The 13,166-nt window shown below is 40.4% G+C and overlaps 2 protein-coding genes across 2 annotated transcripts in view; one reads left to right on the top strand and one right to left on the bottom strand.

Annotated features, from left to right (window-relative positions):
- Positions 1-1,343: 1,343 nt before the first annotated feature.
- On the top strand, positions 1,344-5,623 carry tnnt2a (troponin T type 2a (cardiac); the record flags this gene model as incomplete). Its single annotated transcript, XM_079239832.1, has 9 exons — positions 1,344-1,360; positions 3,777-3,840; positions 4,003-4,119; positions 4,232-4,309; positions 4,509-4,616; positions 4,716-4,825; positions 4,921-5,011; positions 5,105-5,145; positions 5,590-5,623. The coding sequence occupies exons 2-9, from the start codon at positions 3,787-3,789 to the stop codon at positions 5,621-5,623; spliced, it is 633 nt and encodes a 210-aa protein (XP_079095958.1). The 5' UTR covers positions 1,344-1,360; positions 3,777-3,786.
- A 1,284-nt stretch (positions 5,624-6,907) lies between these two features.
- Positions 6,908-13,166, bottom strand: part of pkp1a (plakophilin 1a) — a 16,762-nt gene continuing 10,503 nt past the window's right edge. The window contains exons 9-15 of the mRNA XM_079239445.1: positions 10,168-10,335; positions 9,916-10,077; positions 9,547-9,700; positions 9,289-9,469; positions 9,125-9,209; positions 8,360-8,475; positions 6,908-8,225 (exon numbers count right to left, since the gene is read on the bottom strand). Of these exons, the coding sequence (XP_079095571.1) occupies positions 8,401-8,475; positions 9,125-9,209; positions 9,289-9,469; positions 9,547-9,700; positions 9,916-10,077; positions 10,168-10,335 (825 nt within the window). The 3' untranslated portion in view covers positions 6,908-8,225; positions 8,360-8,400. The remainder of the gene's footprint in view (positions 8,226-8,359; positions 8,476-9,124; positions 9,210-9,288; positions 9,470-9,546; positions 9,701-9,915; positions 10,078-10,167; positions 10,336-13,166) is intronic.

Genomic DNA, 13,166 nt, shown 5'->3' on the forward strand with positions numbered 1-13,166 from the left:
CCCCTTCCATCTCTGTCATACAGGATTTGGTGCAAATAAATTGTCTGAAGACTACAGATACTAGTCCAGGCAAAATGCAGACTTGTTTGTGGTCTAGACTTCTTTTATTAAGCGTCACCTTGGAAGACATTAACATAATATTTTCTTAGTGACACTTTGGCACATGAATAGGCCAGTGACTCATCAGAGCAAGCTGATCCTTTCAGGACAGCTGCCTTAAAGAGGCAGAAGTTTGAAAAAGAAACCAAACAGCGAAGCTAAAAGCGAAAACTATATAGGCAATCTAGAACCACAAAGAGTACACAGATCTTCAAATGGGGACAAAATTGCCAAACACTTCACAAAGCCATGGCACAATGCAATAGAGCCAAATCCTTAGGCCAGAACTTTATGGTCCACCTACCTAGCAATAATCCTGTCTGTGGCGAAAAGATGGTTTGAGAATAGGAAGAAAGAATCCATCTACACTAAACTCACAAAAACCCAAATTAAACTGATGAGGTCATAGAGACATAATTCACACATTAAAGACAGTATCACATCTGAAACATGTTAGTCAGTCCAGTGACCAACTTACAGGTGATAATAACCTTAACAACCCACAAAATGGGCTACTCAGTGACACATATGTGACCTCAGTGACCCAAAGTGCGAATTTCCAAATAACCACGAATAAACCTACAACAATAAGTACGATAAAATAAAAAAATAAACATATATTGCCTGTCAGCTTTCACTTAGAGATGGGAAAACAATGCAGATATTATTGCTCATTATTGCTCAAGGTGTCATTCAAAGGTCACAGATGCCTTGCTTTTTTTTAAACAAGAGACAGTTCATTATCAAGACTCGCCTCTCTAGACTTCCTCTCTCACCTCTCCAAAACACTCGTCACACACACAGATAAGCTAACAGTAATAGTCTAACTTACGTTTATACTTAAATTACTGGTGTCAGATGGGTAATTGTAACTTATTTGACATGGGCAATCACAACCACTCACTTGCTCTATTATTTTGGTTTCAGATGGAGGAGAGGCAGAGGAGGGGGAAGGTAACACCACTTATCTAATTCACACCTTGCACCTTGACTGTCAGTTGTCGAATGCAGCCAGAGTTTACTTTAGTCAATCCAGAATTACAGGCCAAAAAATTTCCTGCCTGAATTAAATTCCTGTATTTTATCAGCAGCACAGAAAGGCTCCATTGTAATTACTTGGGTAGATTGCTTGGCAAGATTCTGAAATGTTTTGGTGTGGTCTTGGTGAGCGAATGAATGTGGTCTGGACTTGCTCATCTCTGTCTTTTTTTTTATGACTGTTTTCTTCCTGAAAAGAGGAGGAGGCCAAACCAAAATTCAAGTAAGTCACACCCACATATAAACACATATTTACCCCAACAGAAATGCTATGGAAACACTTCTGTCATAACAAAAATATTTGGGGCGGTGTTTAACAGACAGTTAACACACTCTGAGAGGATTAATTCTCCATTCTTGTCTATATGACTGTGTAATATATAATACACCAACAGTTATTCTGATGAGATTTGTCAATATAACATAACCATAACTAAAATGTTCACTTCAAAACTCAATGGCTAATCCAAAACTTGGATTGTGGAAGCCATGGGAATCTCTGGATGGTGAATTTACGCTGACATTGCAGAATGTTTCTCAACATGAACAATTTTCTGGGTTGCTCTCATAGTATGTTTTGGTTCTTAATCACTAAGTCCTGTAAGACAGCATTTCTCAAACTGGGGATTGAGATCCTCATGAGGCTTGCAAGGTCTTTTTAGGAGCTTGCTAGATAAATATAAAAACATATATAGCATCAGTTAGATAAATTTGGGATTTTTACCAGGGCTGTCAAAATTAAACCATTAATGCAGAGATAAATCCATAAAATTAGAGCTTTATTTTTTTTTTATTTTTTTTTTTTTTAAAAAACATTAATGCATGAACAATAAAGTTAGTAAATATGCCACATTAAAAGTCTGAATTTGACATCATATTCACAACGAGCTGAGTTGGTGAATCACTAAAAACCACTTTATCCTCTTTACATATGAAGATTCTGGCAGTTTTCCTGCTTTCCATTTAGAGGACTGCTGCAGGAAGACACACAATCATTCACTCAGTCATCGTGTGGGGGTTGCAAACACCAACGTACGATATCTTGGAGGTCATGACTGAAAAAGTTGAGAACCACTGCTGTAAAGCATCATCCAAACAGCTTTGCTTCTGATCTCACCATAACATTCCTGTACACTTCAAAATGTGTGTTCTTATGTTTTCAATCACTTGTTTGCACATTTTATGATATTCTTTTGGTTTTGGTTCTCCGAAGCCCTCCGTGTGTGCTGTGGCTGGATAATTTGTCTTCCTCCTGGAAAATATCCTGATGATGATTTGGTGTCCTATTATTACTGTGGAAATAATTCAGCGATCCTCCGTCAACGTTGACTTCTGTGGAATTTAAAACTCAACAGAATGCTTTCCCATATTTTTCTCAGAAATGACTAAGATACGTTTTGATTATTTCTAAAGGCAGCAGCAAGTGGGAGGGATTTGCTTTGTTTTTACAGTGTTCTTTTAAAAAGATGTTTTGCCAGGAGTTCTCACTGTGAAACAAAAATAAAACTGACTTTCCAAGGTCGTTTAAGCCCTTAAAAATGACATCAAAGCTATAATGAAATGCTTATTCTACTCTAGCATTGGACATCTTTAAATGAAACCTGAGAGTCAAAGGTTTCGGCTTGTATACATTGTGTTTGCTGTTCCTTTTTGTCTCTTAGTTTTTTCTGTTTTCAGTCTAAAGTTTTATGATGTCATGACATTGATATTAGAAACAAACTAAAAGTAAACTTTATCAATTTTGAGCCCAATTCTGGGCCTTTTCAACCTGCAGAAGTCAACACAAGACAGAGATAAGTCATACTGAAGCAGATACTTATTTGGCCCCCACAGTTTGACATTAGACATTGTGAATGACCACTGCAAAAATGTCCTGTTATGCTGTCCTCACAACACGTGCCTATGTGAAGTTAGACAGCCAGCGAACAAAGCAGCAAATATAAAAAAAGTTCTCCACACAAGGCTTGCTTTTCTTGTTTCTTACTGAAGAGCTTTATGAATTATATTTGCATTTCCATTTTTGCTTTTGTAACTGAAACATACAGAAAAGAAAAACAAATTACTGGCTGACACACACATCTCAATGCTACAGTGGAAGTTGGTTGGCCTTGCTCAAACCTTATGTGCATATCACATTACCAACATGTTTCTAGCAACAAAAATAATACCAACACATATGCCAGTGTTTTCTTAACATTAATACTTAAAAAGACGAAAGTTTCCCAAGGTACAAGCGTATGAGGGTACATTTAGCGTGTATATGAGCTGCTGCTTTACTTTCATTGTACCAGGCAAAATACGTCAAAGACCTTTTCTATGTTAAGAGCGCTCACTCGCTCAGGTAACGGTATGATCAATATCACAAAGATTGTTTGCAATACAGATGTCTTACGCTGTCTAATTTTCGATTTTAACATATTTAACCCTTTTAAGCATGAACTCATTCTTAATATTTATTAACTATGAACTCTTGTTTTTTTTTTTAACCTTATTTGTGTACATCATGAACAAAATAGAATTAGTACTGTCCTTGGCCAAAAGGCATGACACCTGTTTTTATCCTTTCCAGGTTTCACATTTGATGCAGATCAATTTTTTTGTACTTCCTCTGTATTCTCTTTGCTTTCTTAATTTTTTAGGCCTTTCATCATGCCAAACCTCATCCCTCCTAAAATCCCAGACGGAGAGAAGGTGGATTTTGATGTAAGTGACACAACGGACAACAAAACATGTATTCTGTTTCTGCTTTTAAAGAGTATTTTGTCAGAACATGAGATTTTGGCAGTAATAACTTGACCCAGACTTGAACTTATCTACTACCAACTTTGTCTTTGTCTTGGTCTCACTAAATTCATGCTCCTGAAGGATATCCATCGTAAGAGGATGGAGAAAGACCTGATGGAGCTTCAGACTTTGATTGAGGTTCACTTTGAGAGCAGGAAAAAGGAGGAAGAGGAGCTCATTAGTCTCAAAGAGAGGATTGTAAGTGCATTATATCATAACCAGAGAATGCCAAAACAATTTTCACACACTTAACAGGTGAGATCTCAGTTTTAACATTTATAATGACCAGAAGTAATGGCTTGTTTTTCAGGAGAAGCGCCGTTCTGAGCGAGCAGAGCAGCACAGGATCCGCAGTGAGAGAGAGAAAGAACGTCAGAAACGTCTTGAGGTGAAGGAATTCCCTAGTTACAAAAATGTAAAGAGGAACACACATCTTAGTATCCAAATAAAGGAAAACAATGTATTTACCTTGTTGTTTATTTACATTCACTCACAGATAGAAATGTGCTTTGTGTTTGGGTCACATCTATATATGTACAAACATTGACTGGTGGTCACCCGTCTGCCTTCAATCATGTTTTCTCTAGGATGAAAGAGCTCGTAAGGAGGAAGAGGAAGCCAAGAGAAAGGCAGAAGATGATGCAAAGAAGAAGAAAACCTTGACCAGCCTTCACTTTGGAGGCTACATGCAGAAGCTGGTATGTGGTTTCCTGTGGGTTTTTGAGGACTGACACCCAAATAGAAATAAAAATAAAAAAAAAACAAAAAACTGAGAATTATTCTGCTGTCTGCAGACAGAGAAACGGAGCGGCAAGAGGCAGACAGAGAGGGAGAAGAAGAAGAAGATCCTGAATGAAAGACGCAAATCTCTGGACATTGACAATTTAAGCCAGGAGGGTCTCAAGTAAGTGGAAAATTATAAAACCACAACAACCAGCAACAGACCATCAGCAACACTCACAAGTCCTAGTCAGAACAACTGAACAATGTGTCTCACAGGGCAAAAGCCAAGGAGCTGTGGGAGTGGATGTATCAACTGGAGGCTGAGAAATTTGATCTGCAGTACCATTTCACAAGGCAAAAATATGAGGTGTGTGTGCAACACGGTCCAACATATTACTGAAGACAAATGCTTAATGTTTAATGCTGTGAGACTTAAACTTGAATGTTTTCTTTGTTCCAGATTAATGTGCTGAGAAACCGCGTGAGTGACCACCAGAAAACGTGAGAATAACCTCTGAATAATTCATTCATTTTGCACAATCCTGAATCCAAGTAAATGTCGCAGGGAAACTGGAGCCTATCCCAGTACTCATCAGGAGAGAGGCAGGGTAGACCCTGTACAAGTTGCCAGTGCATCAAAGGGCCCCTCTGAATATTTTTTATTTTGTAAAAATGTCATTCTCAACAGACACATGAAACAGATGCATTTGTTAGCTGCAACCTTGTGAATTCCTTCCGGGCTCGGGGTGGGGTGTAGAGCACAGGTCAGCCATTATGTCTGTCAAAGACACAAAGAGCACCATGAATCATAGCATGCCACTACTTACTGGTGGCTTTTTTTTTTGTTTTTCAAATTTGCGGTAAAAGACTCTTTTCTCTCAATATCTTTTGTGGACAAACTGGACCTGCTTTTTTGACCCTATGACCTAATTTCTGCTTTCACAGATCCAAAAGGACTAAGAGGGGCCTGAGGAAATAGATGCTATCATGGCTGAGAGCAGAGCGATCACCTCCCTTCTTCTTCAACACTGCAAACCAAGACCTGGTTTTCATGTCACGCCCAAGCTCCATTTAATTCTCCAGTATCCCCACCTTCATCCCTATTCCAGTGTGATTCTACCATCTGTTGTTTTATTCAGTTTTTGGCAATTTATCCCTATTCTTTGGCATCAGAATAAGTGTGTAAATAAAACTATTTGATCGATTTCTCTGTTGCTTTTTCTGACAAATAAACTCTTTGATCAGCACGGAATGTAAAACTGCCCCAAGAGGGAAAAAAAATGCTTTTGATGTGAATTCAGAAGGCCGTTGAAAAGTCAAGAAGACACATCCTTCTGCTAAAAGACAGGCTCAAACATGAGTGAGGCTGACATGATGCTCCTTGGACTAACGCCCAGACATCCACCCAACATTTAACCCCCCCACACACACATTAAAATGTTTAAAAAGGATCAGTCTCATATGGAAAGATCCAGTGTTTAATAAGTAGAATTAAGCACCTCCTCTTTTTGAAGCGGATCAAAGCGAACGCCTGACAACAGTTTTATTCAGTACATGCATTATGCAACATTACATTTACAGTTTTTACTGTTTTAAAGCTTTAGTCAGACTGACCTGTTCCAGTCAATTGCAACAGAAAAGACCAGAAAATGAGGGGAAAGAAATATTTGAAATCTTACATACCCAAAATAAAATCATTTTGAGAAAATTATGATTGTGAATGACTTAATCATTGAATCTCTGCAGTACCCTTGCAAAAGAATTTAAATAAAAAAAATAAAGCTGAAAATCCCCCCCCCCTTTACATAACTGCTGTCTTTCATGACAGCGAGACATGCACATGCCACATAAACTGCTGGAATTAAAGCCTGAGGTTTAGTTTCTTCCAGACATTTACATGTAAAGCTTAATGCAGTCCTCCCACAATGTTTGTACTGTACAAACATTGCATTTACATGCATGTTACTTTTTGTTTTAGCACATTGGAATATTTTACAAAACACAAGCTAAAGAAGAAGAGCCCACACAAAATGTCATCTAGAATTTTTTCCTTTTAATTTTGTGCATAGAATGAGTGACGAGCAATGCTTCTAATAAACTGCTGCACACAGACTTCTCTAAAAATACATTCTAAGCAATACTGACTTTATCCACCCCAAGGCAAGAGAACCTAAATGAATGAAGTTTCAATCATTAAAACCGTCCACTGTCTTCCACTGTCGGGCCGTGGGAAATCCCTACAGCTGCCAAGCACCTTGTCTCATATAGCAGGGATATTTTCAAGATTTATAATCTGTCCTTGTACTGCAGCTCAGCTCCACGTGGATAGCAAAGGTGGGTTTTAAGAAAAAAAAAAAGTTATTTGGTTGTGAGAACAGATACCGTACAATGGCTCCTTGAAACTGTCAAAAGTTAGAAGAAGGGGGAAAAAAAAACAGTGATGTTAGATCAAAGCAAGTGGGTAACATTATGAGTTGTGAATTCGCTGCTCCTTGTGACGGAGGATCTGCACATAGATCAGAATTCATGAGGATTGAATGTGTGGAAATTTCATTAGGTGTTTTTTGGACGAAGCAAGAGAAAAATACAGAGCATTTTTTAACAGCTAAACATACTAAATAAATCTAGTTTGGACATCAGATACAAACTCATATTTGTGTTGGTAATATGAAGCTGCTGCCAGGAGCCAGTTAGCAGTAAGAGGCCAGAAAAGACGTGAGAAGCAACCAGTTAAAAACTGGAGCACATTTCTGCTCTTCATAACATTTTGCTCTGATTTTTTTTTTTTGTTTTGTTTATTTGTTTGTTTTCTTTTGTGGTTTTAAAAATTTGGACAAAAAACTCAAAGGAAAATGATTTGTGGTTCAACATGTCTCACAAATCTTGTAAAACCACAAAATAGTTTCACTGCCCCAGTTACATGCCTTAAACAAACATGACAAAGTGTGAATCAGTAAGCTTTAGAGGTAGGTGGATGTTTGGAAGAAACCATGCTCATGCTACTGGTTTTTCAATCTTTATGCTAAAAGTTAAATGGCAGCTGGTAGCAGATTCATATTCAAAGCACAGACCTAATATAAATCTTAAAAAAAACAAAAAAAACAAGACATTTGAAATACATAGAACTATGTAGCTTGTTGGTACTTGTGTTAACGCATCTGTTTGTAAAATAGAGACGCATATAACTAACAACTTTAATGTGGCCATTCACTTTGAATAAGAAGAGGAAGCTCAAATTGACAGTTTGTGCATTATTTAAAATGAAAAATAAATTGTTGGTACATTCTATATTAAAAATCTTTTGACTTCAAAATGCATTCATGCATTCAACAAGGATTCATACATTGTTTTAGTGCAACACACAAAGTTGACCTAAAAAAACAGAAAGACCAAAAGAAAGGAAAAAAACATTCCTGTATAAACTAAGACATTTTCAAACTAAATACATACACCATATGATCTCTTCTCTTTATGTACAATGTATGATTGACTCATAATTGACAGACTCTTTCAATAAGTTTATGGCTGAAGAGTTTTGCTGGGGTGTGTCAACATGAGTCTGTAATCATGCTGGTTTCCATCTGCAAGCACCGGCACGAACACATGGGGAAACAAGGAGAAGAAGAAATAGACCTGAAATGATTTTTATATTCATTTGGCTCATTATACCCCCGCAGAGCTGTCAAATCTATGAGCACTCAGAATCAGATCTTACCTTCCAGGAGGCGTGTTTCCCTTAAAATCCTCCACTCGTGTTCACTCGATGATCTGCACTGACTGGTGCGCCGCTGTGGTTTTCTCATTTTGAAAGAGTGATTTATTGATCCCAAGCTGTTGTGCAAAAATATTTAGAAGAAAATCAGTTGGGGTGTTGCACAGATGCAAGAACATACACGCAATACAGCCACTGCAGTAAAACAGAGAAGTCGTGCTCTTTGCCAGACTCTTGGAGAAGCCTCTAGCAAATTGTGGCAGAGTGAAGCTGTCACGTTTTCGTGATCTAACCAGTTCTGCTTGTCCGTAATTCTTTTATTAGAACTCATGACATTTAATGTATTGTTAATATTTTTTTGGATGCTCTACATATTGGTACTTGTAGTAATGCAGACATCTTATGCATAAATCATTTCACATTCTCTCTATCGTCTAATCCATCCACCTCGGACTCTCACTGTTTTCACCTCTTCTTCTTTTGTCTCAGTTGTCAACATGCTACAACTCTTCCCGTAACAGCCTGCCTCCCAGTGTTCCGATATAATGGTTTCTGTATCTGCTGCAGTCTCTGAAGTGGGTAAATAAAAGGGAATGTGACTGGGAGTAATAATAAACACCCACTCCTTGCAGCCTGGCTGTCCCGCTGCTTGTGCAAGTCGGTGCAAACAGAGGCTAGCCTGAAAACCCAAATACAATCCAAGCTGTTTCTGCTTGAGAGAATTAAGCAGAACCTCATCTGCTCTCCATGTGATGTCATGTGCTTTACCTTTTTAAGAATGCTTTGCAAACTCTTCTCACTCCACATGTTGTACAGCAGCACTCCGGCTGCTTTGCTGCCTTTGGGAAGAGACCTACGACAGAACAGAGGTGATCAGTCTGCGACAGAAGCTGGTCACTGCTTTGAAAGACATGAAGAAATGAGAAACTCACTCCTTTTCGCTGAGCTCTGCAAGTGAATGAATCAAATCCTGATTGATGACCTTCTTGCTGACCTCACTGTCTGCTGCAATCAGTCTCCGTACAGTGTTGCAAGTTGTTGCAATAGCTTCATCAGAGTTTCCCATTTGTTGTGTGGAGATGAGGCTGGTCAGCTCCGGTAACACAAACTTTGCTGCAGAGATATACTTTTATTTGCAACTATGAATTTATGCATGGAAAACCCACTATAGGCAAACTGCTTCTTCTTACCCATGCTTGACTGCAAACTGCTGGGGCGGGACATGTTATCAAGCAAAGACAAAGCAGTCTTCTGGAGGGTTTGGTTAGGGGACTTCAAAAGAGAGGGCAAAAGGAACAGAGGCTTCAGTTTTTGAATCAAGATCTGGCTCACAGCAGTGGATCCCTGAGAAGCAACACAAAGGGAAGAAAACACGTCAGCTGTTTGCTGGACTTCACTAAAACTATGCTGTACAAAGTCCAATCACCAGAAATAAAAACTTTCTGTTGGTAATTCGACTATATTTGTGTCTTTTGCCTTCTCTTTCCTAAACCAACCTGAGATGAGTCATTAACACAGCACGACACGTTAGGCTCAATAATTAAACCCTTAAAACAAACCTGTTCTCTGCTGGCAGTCAGGTTTTGCAGAGCACCGCAACTGGCTTCAAGAGTGGCATCCTTCTGGGAGGAGCTCAGCAGAGCCAGGTAGACCTCCATGGCTTTGGGATGGCACAACCACTTGACCCCTGATGGAGTGCCGTTTTCTGGCAATACTTGACTCTTGTCAAAACAAAACCGAGGAGAGGAAAATGTAAGTTAGATCAAAGGCCTGTCATGACTTGGTGAAAAGATTTAGTAACTGATTCCCACCTCCTTCTGAACCTTGTAGCTCCTGGGGCTGAAGCATCCAACCTTTGGGCTTTTCTTATTCTCTGCTTGGGTCTCTTTTGTTGGATAATAGTTGCTGAAACTCTCGGGGCATTCCTGCTCCAGATGGTAGGTAAGGTTATGGAGAATACAGGCACAGTTCTCCACAGACTAGAGGGCAGAATAGGGAAGAACGACAACATTTTAATAAAGTATCTCACTATTATCCTATTGCTTTATCTAAGATTGGTGGTCATGGCTCCATGTCATAGCAAAGCTATTGTCCAGCAAAGTTGTCCACAGTATGCCAGAAATAATCAAGAGAAAAGATCAACAACTGCATGCATGCATGCATCAGAGCTTCCCTGCTGCTCATAAAGGAAGAATATATTTATGAAGAAATGATTTTTCCTTTTCATGCAGGGATCTCCAGTCTGGAGACACTGTTCATTGCTAATTTGTGGCTTTGGTAGAATTCAACTTAAAATGTCCCTTTTTAACTGTGAGGTTATTTTAGCCTAACATCACTAGACATATTACAGATTAAATCAGACATGATTCTCCCGGTGAACAAAGGAAGCAGAGTGTTGTCTGGAGGCCTGTCCAAACTGGTCAAGAAACCCACCTATCCCCGCTAACGCCAGGGTTTTTCAGCGCTATGGAAATATTTTAAATTGGTTTTACATCTCACATGAAGCCTCTGGAACTGACAGCAACTCCTTGCAAACAGGAAGAGACAGAATTTATCTATTTTTTACATCTGCAAGATGGCTTGTAGGTTACTCTTAGTCTTGATTCGTGGAGCTACCATCATCCAATCGAAACAATTTACTATAACTAAATATGTTTGGCCCGCCGTACGCCTCACCGTTTCTACACAAAACCTTTTCTTTTACACATTAAAAAACATAAAATTACACAACATTAGAATGACAACTATATCTGTGCAGGGGAAAAAGCTAATCAAACCAGAAATGATGACGCATCCTCATCAGACAAGGAAACACAACACAGCAACAGATGCATTGCAGGCAACTGTTAGCACATGTAGCATATGTGGGTTTGCTGTTTGCCCTGTTTACAGCAGGGTTCTTCAACTCTTTGAGGGTCACTTCCTCTCTCACGTACCCCAGATAACAGGCTCAATCACAGGGTTGTCCAGAAATAACAAGTGCTTCATTTGAATCAGGTACGTTAAAGCAGGGAAACAACTAAAACCTGCAGGACAGTGTCCATAAAATTCCAGAGCTAACCTGGATTACAAAACCTCAGTCTACTCACTATGACACATTTTAAACACACTATTTTAGTGACATTAATTTTTATCAGTCCTTGCAACAGAAATGTTAAACCGCCCCCACTGAGTCATATTCACTCTCCAAACTTCCACATATGTGGGTACAAGAATAGGATCAAGTTTATGCATGCTAACAGTGCCTACAGTATCAACCTGTTAATGTGTTTACAAACATTCCCAATGCTCCATCTCTGTGTGTTTGGACTGCAAGCGGGAGTCATTGAACTTCTGGAAATATTTCATAAGAGGACTAAACACATTCCATGACAGACAAGTGAGCTCTAAGCATGATGTGAATAAACAAGTCTGTTCTCATCTTAAGAAAAAACAACATTGGGGTAAGCCAGAAAAATGCTGTAGATTCATGTGTAATAATTGTTACAAGCAGTCTATGTAGAGACAACTACTTCATAGTATTTCCTCACTAAGGAATTCTTTTTAACATATGCAAAGGTAAGGAAAGGCAGCAGATGCTGTAAAAAAAAAAACCAAAAAAAAAAAAAAAAAAACCTTGAGTAGGCTACTTTTTTAAAATACACAATCCAAAAGTCCAACCCCCCACCACCGACAAAAACACATGCAACATGGAGCAACATGCAAAGCTTGCTCCAGAGGGTTCACTGTATTTTGATGTAGGGCTAGCTAATGCAGCTTGCCACGCAGAGCCACGCAGAAACACACAGAGCCATGCAGGGCCAAGCAGAGCCACGCAGAGCCGAGCAGAAACACAGAGTCGCGCAGAAACACACAGAGCCGCGCAGAAACACACAGAGCCGCGCAGAAACACACAGAGCCGCGCAGAAACACACAGAGCCACGCAGGGCCAAGCAGAGCCGCGCAGAAACACAGAGCCACACAGAGCCACACAGAGCCGCGCAGAAACACACAGAGCCACGCAGGGCCAAGCAGAGCCGCGCAGAAACACACAGAGCCGCGCAGAAACACACAGAGCCGCGCAGAAACACGCAGAGCCAAGCAGAAACACGCAGAGCCAAGCAGAAACACGCAGAGCCAAGCAGAAACACGCAGAGCCAAGCAGAAACACGCAGAGCCAAGCAGAAACACGCAGAGCCAAGCAGAAACACGCAGAGCCAAGCAGAAACACGCAGAGCCAAGCAGAAACACGCAGAGTCGCGCAGAGCCACGCAGAAACACACAGAGCCACGCAGAAAAACACAGAGCCGCGCAGACACACACAGAGCCACGCAGAAACACACAGAGCCACGCAGAAACACACAGAGCCACGCAGAAACACACAGAGCCGCGCAGAAACACACAGAGCCGCGCAGAAACACGCAGAGCCAAGCAGAAACACGCAGAGCCAAGCAGAAACACGCAGAGCCAAGCAGAAACACGCAGAGCCAAGCAGAAACACGCAGAGCCAAGCAGAAACACGCAGAGCCAAGCAGAAACACGCAGAGCCAAGCAGAAACACGCAGAGCCAAGCAGAAACACGCAGAGTCGCGCAGAGCCACGCAGAAACACACAGAGCCACGCAGAAAAACACAGAGCCGCGCAGACACACACAGAGCCACGCAGAAACACACAGAGCCACGCAGAAACACACAGAGCCACGCAGAAACACACAGAGCCACGCAGAAACACACAGAGCCACGCAGAAACACACAGAGCCACGCAGGGCCGCGCAGAAACACACAGAGCCGCGCAGGACCAAGCAGAGCCACACAGAGGGCAGCTGAGTTTG

This window comes from Telmatherina bonti, assembly GCF_933228915.1.
Source record: "Telmatherina bonti genome assembly, chromosome: 4".
Classification (NCBI taxonomy): Eukaryota; Metazoa; Chordata; class Actinopteri; order Atheriniformes; family Telmatherinidae; genus Telmatherina; species Telmatherina bonti.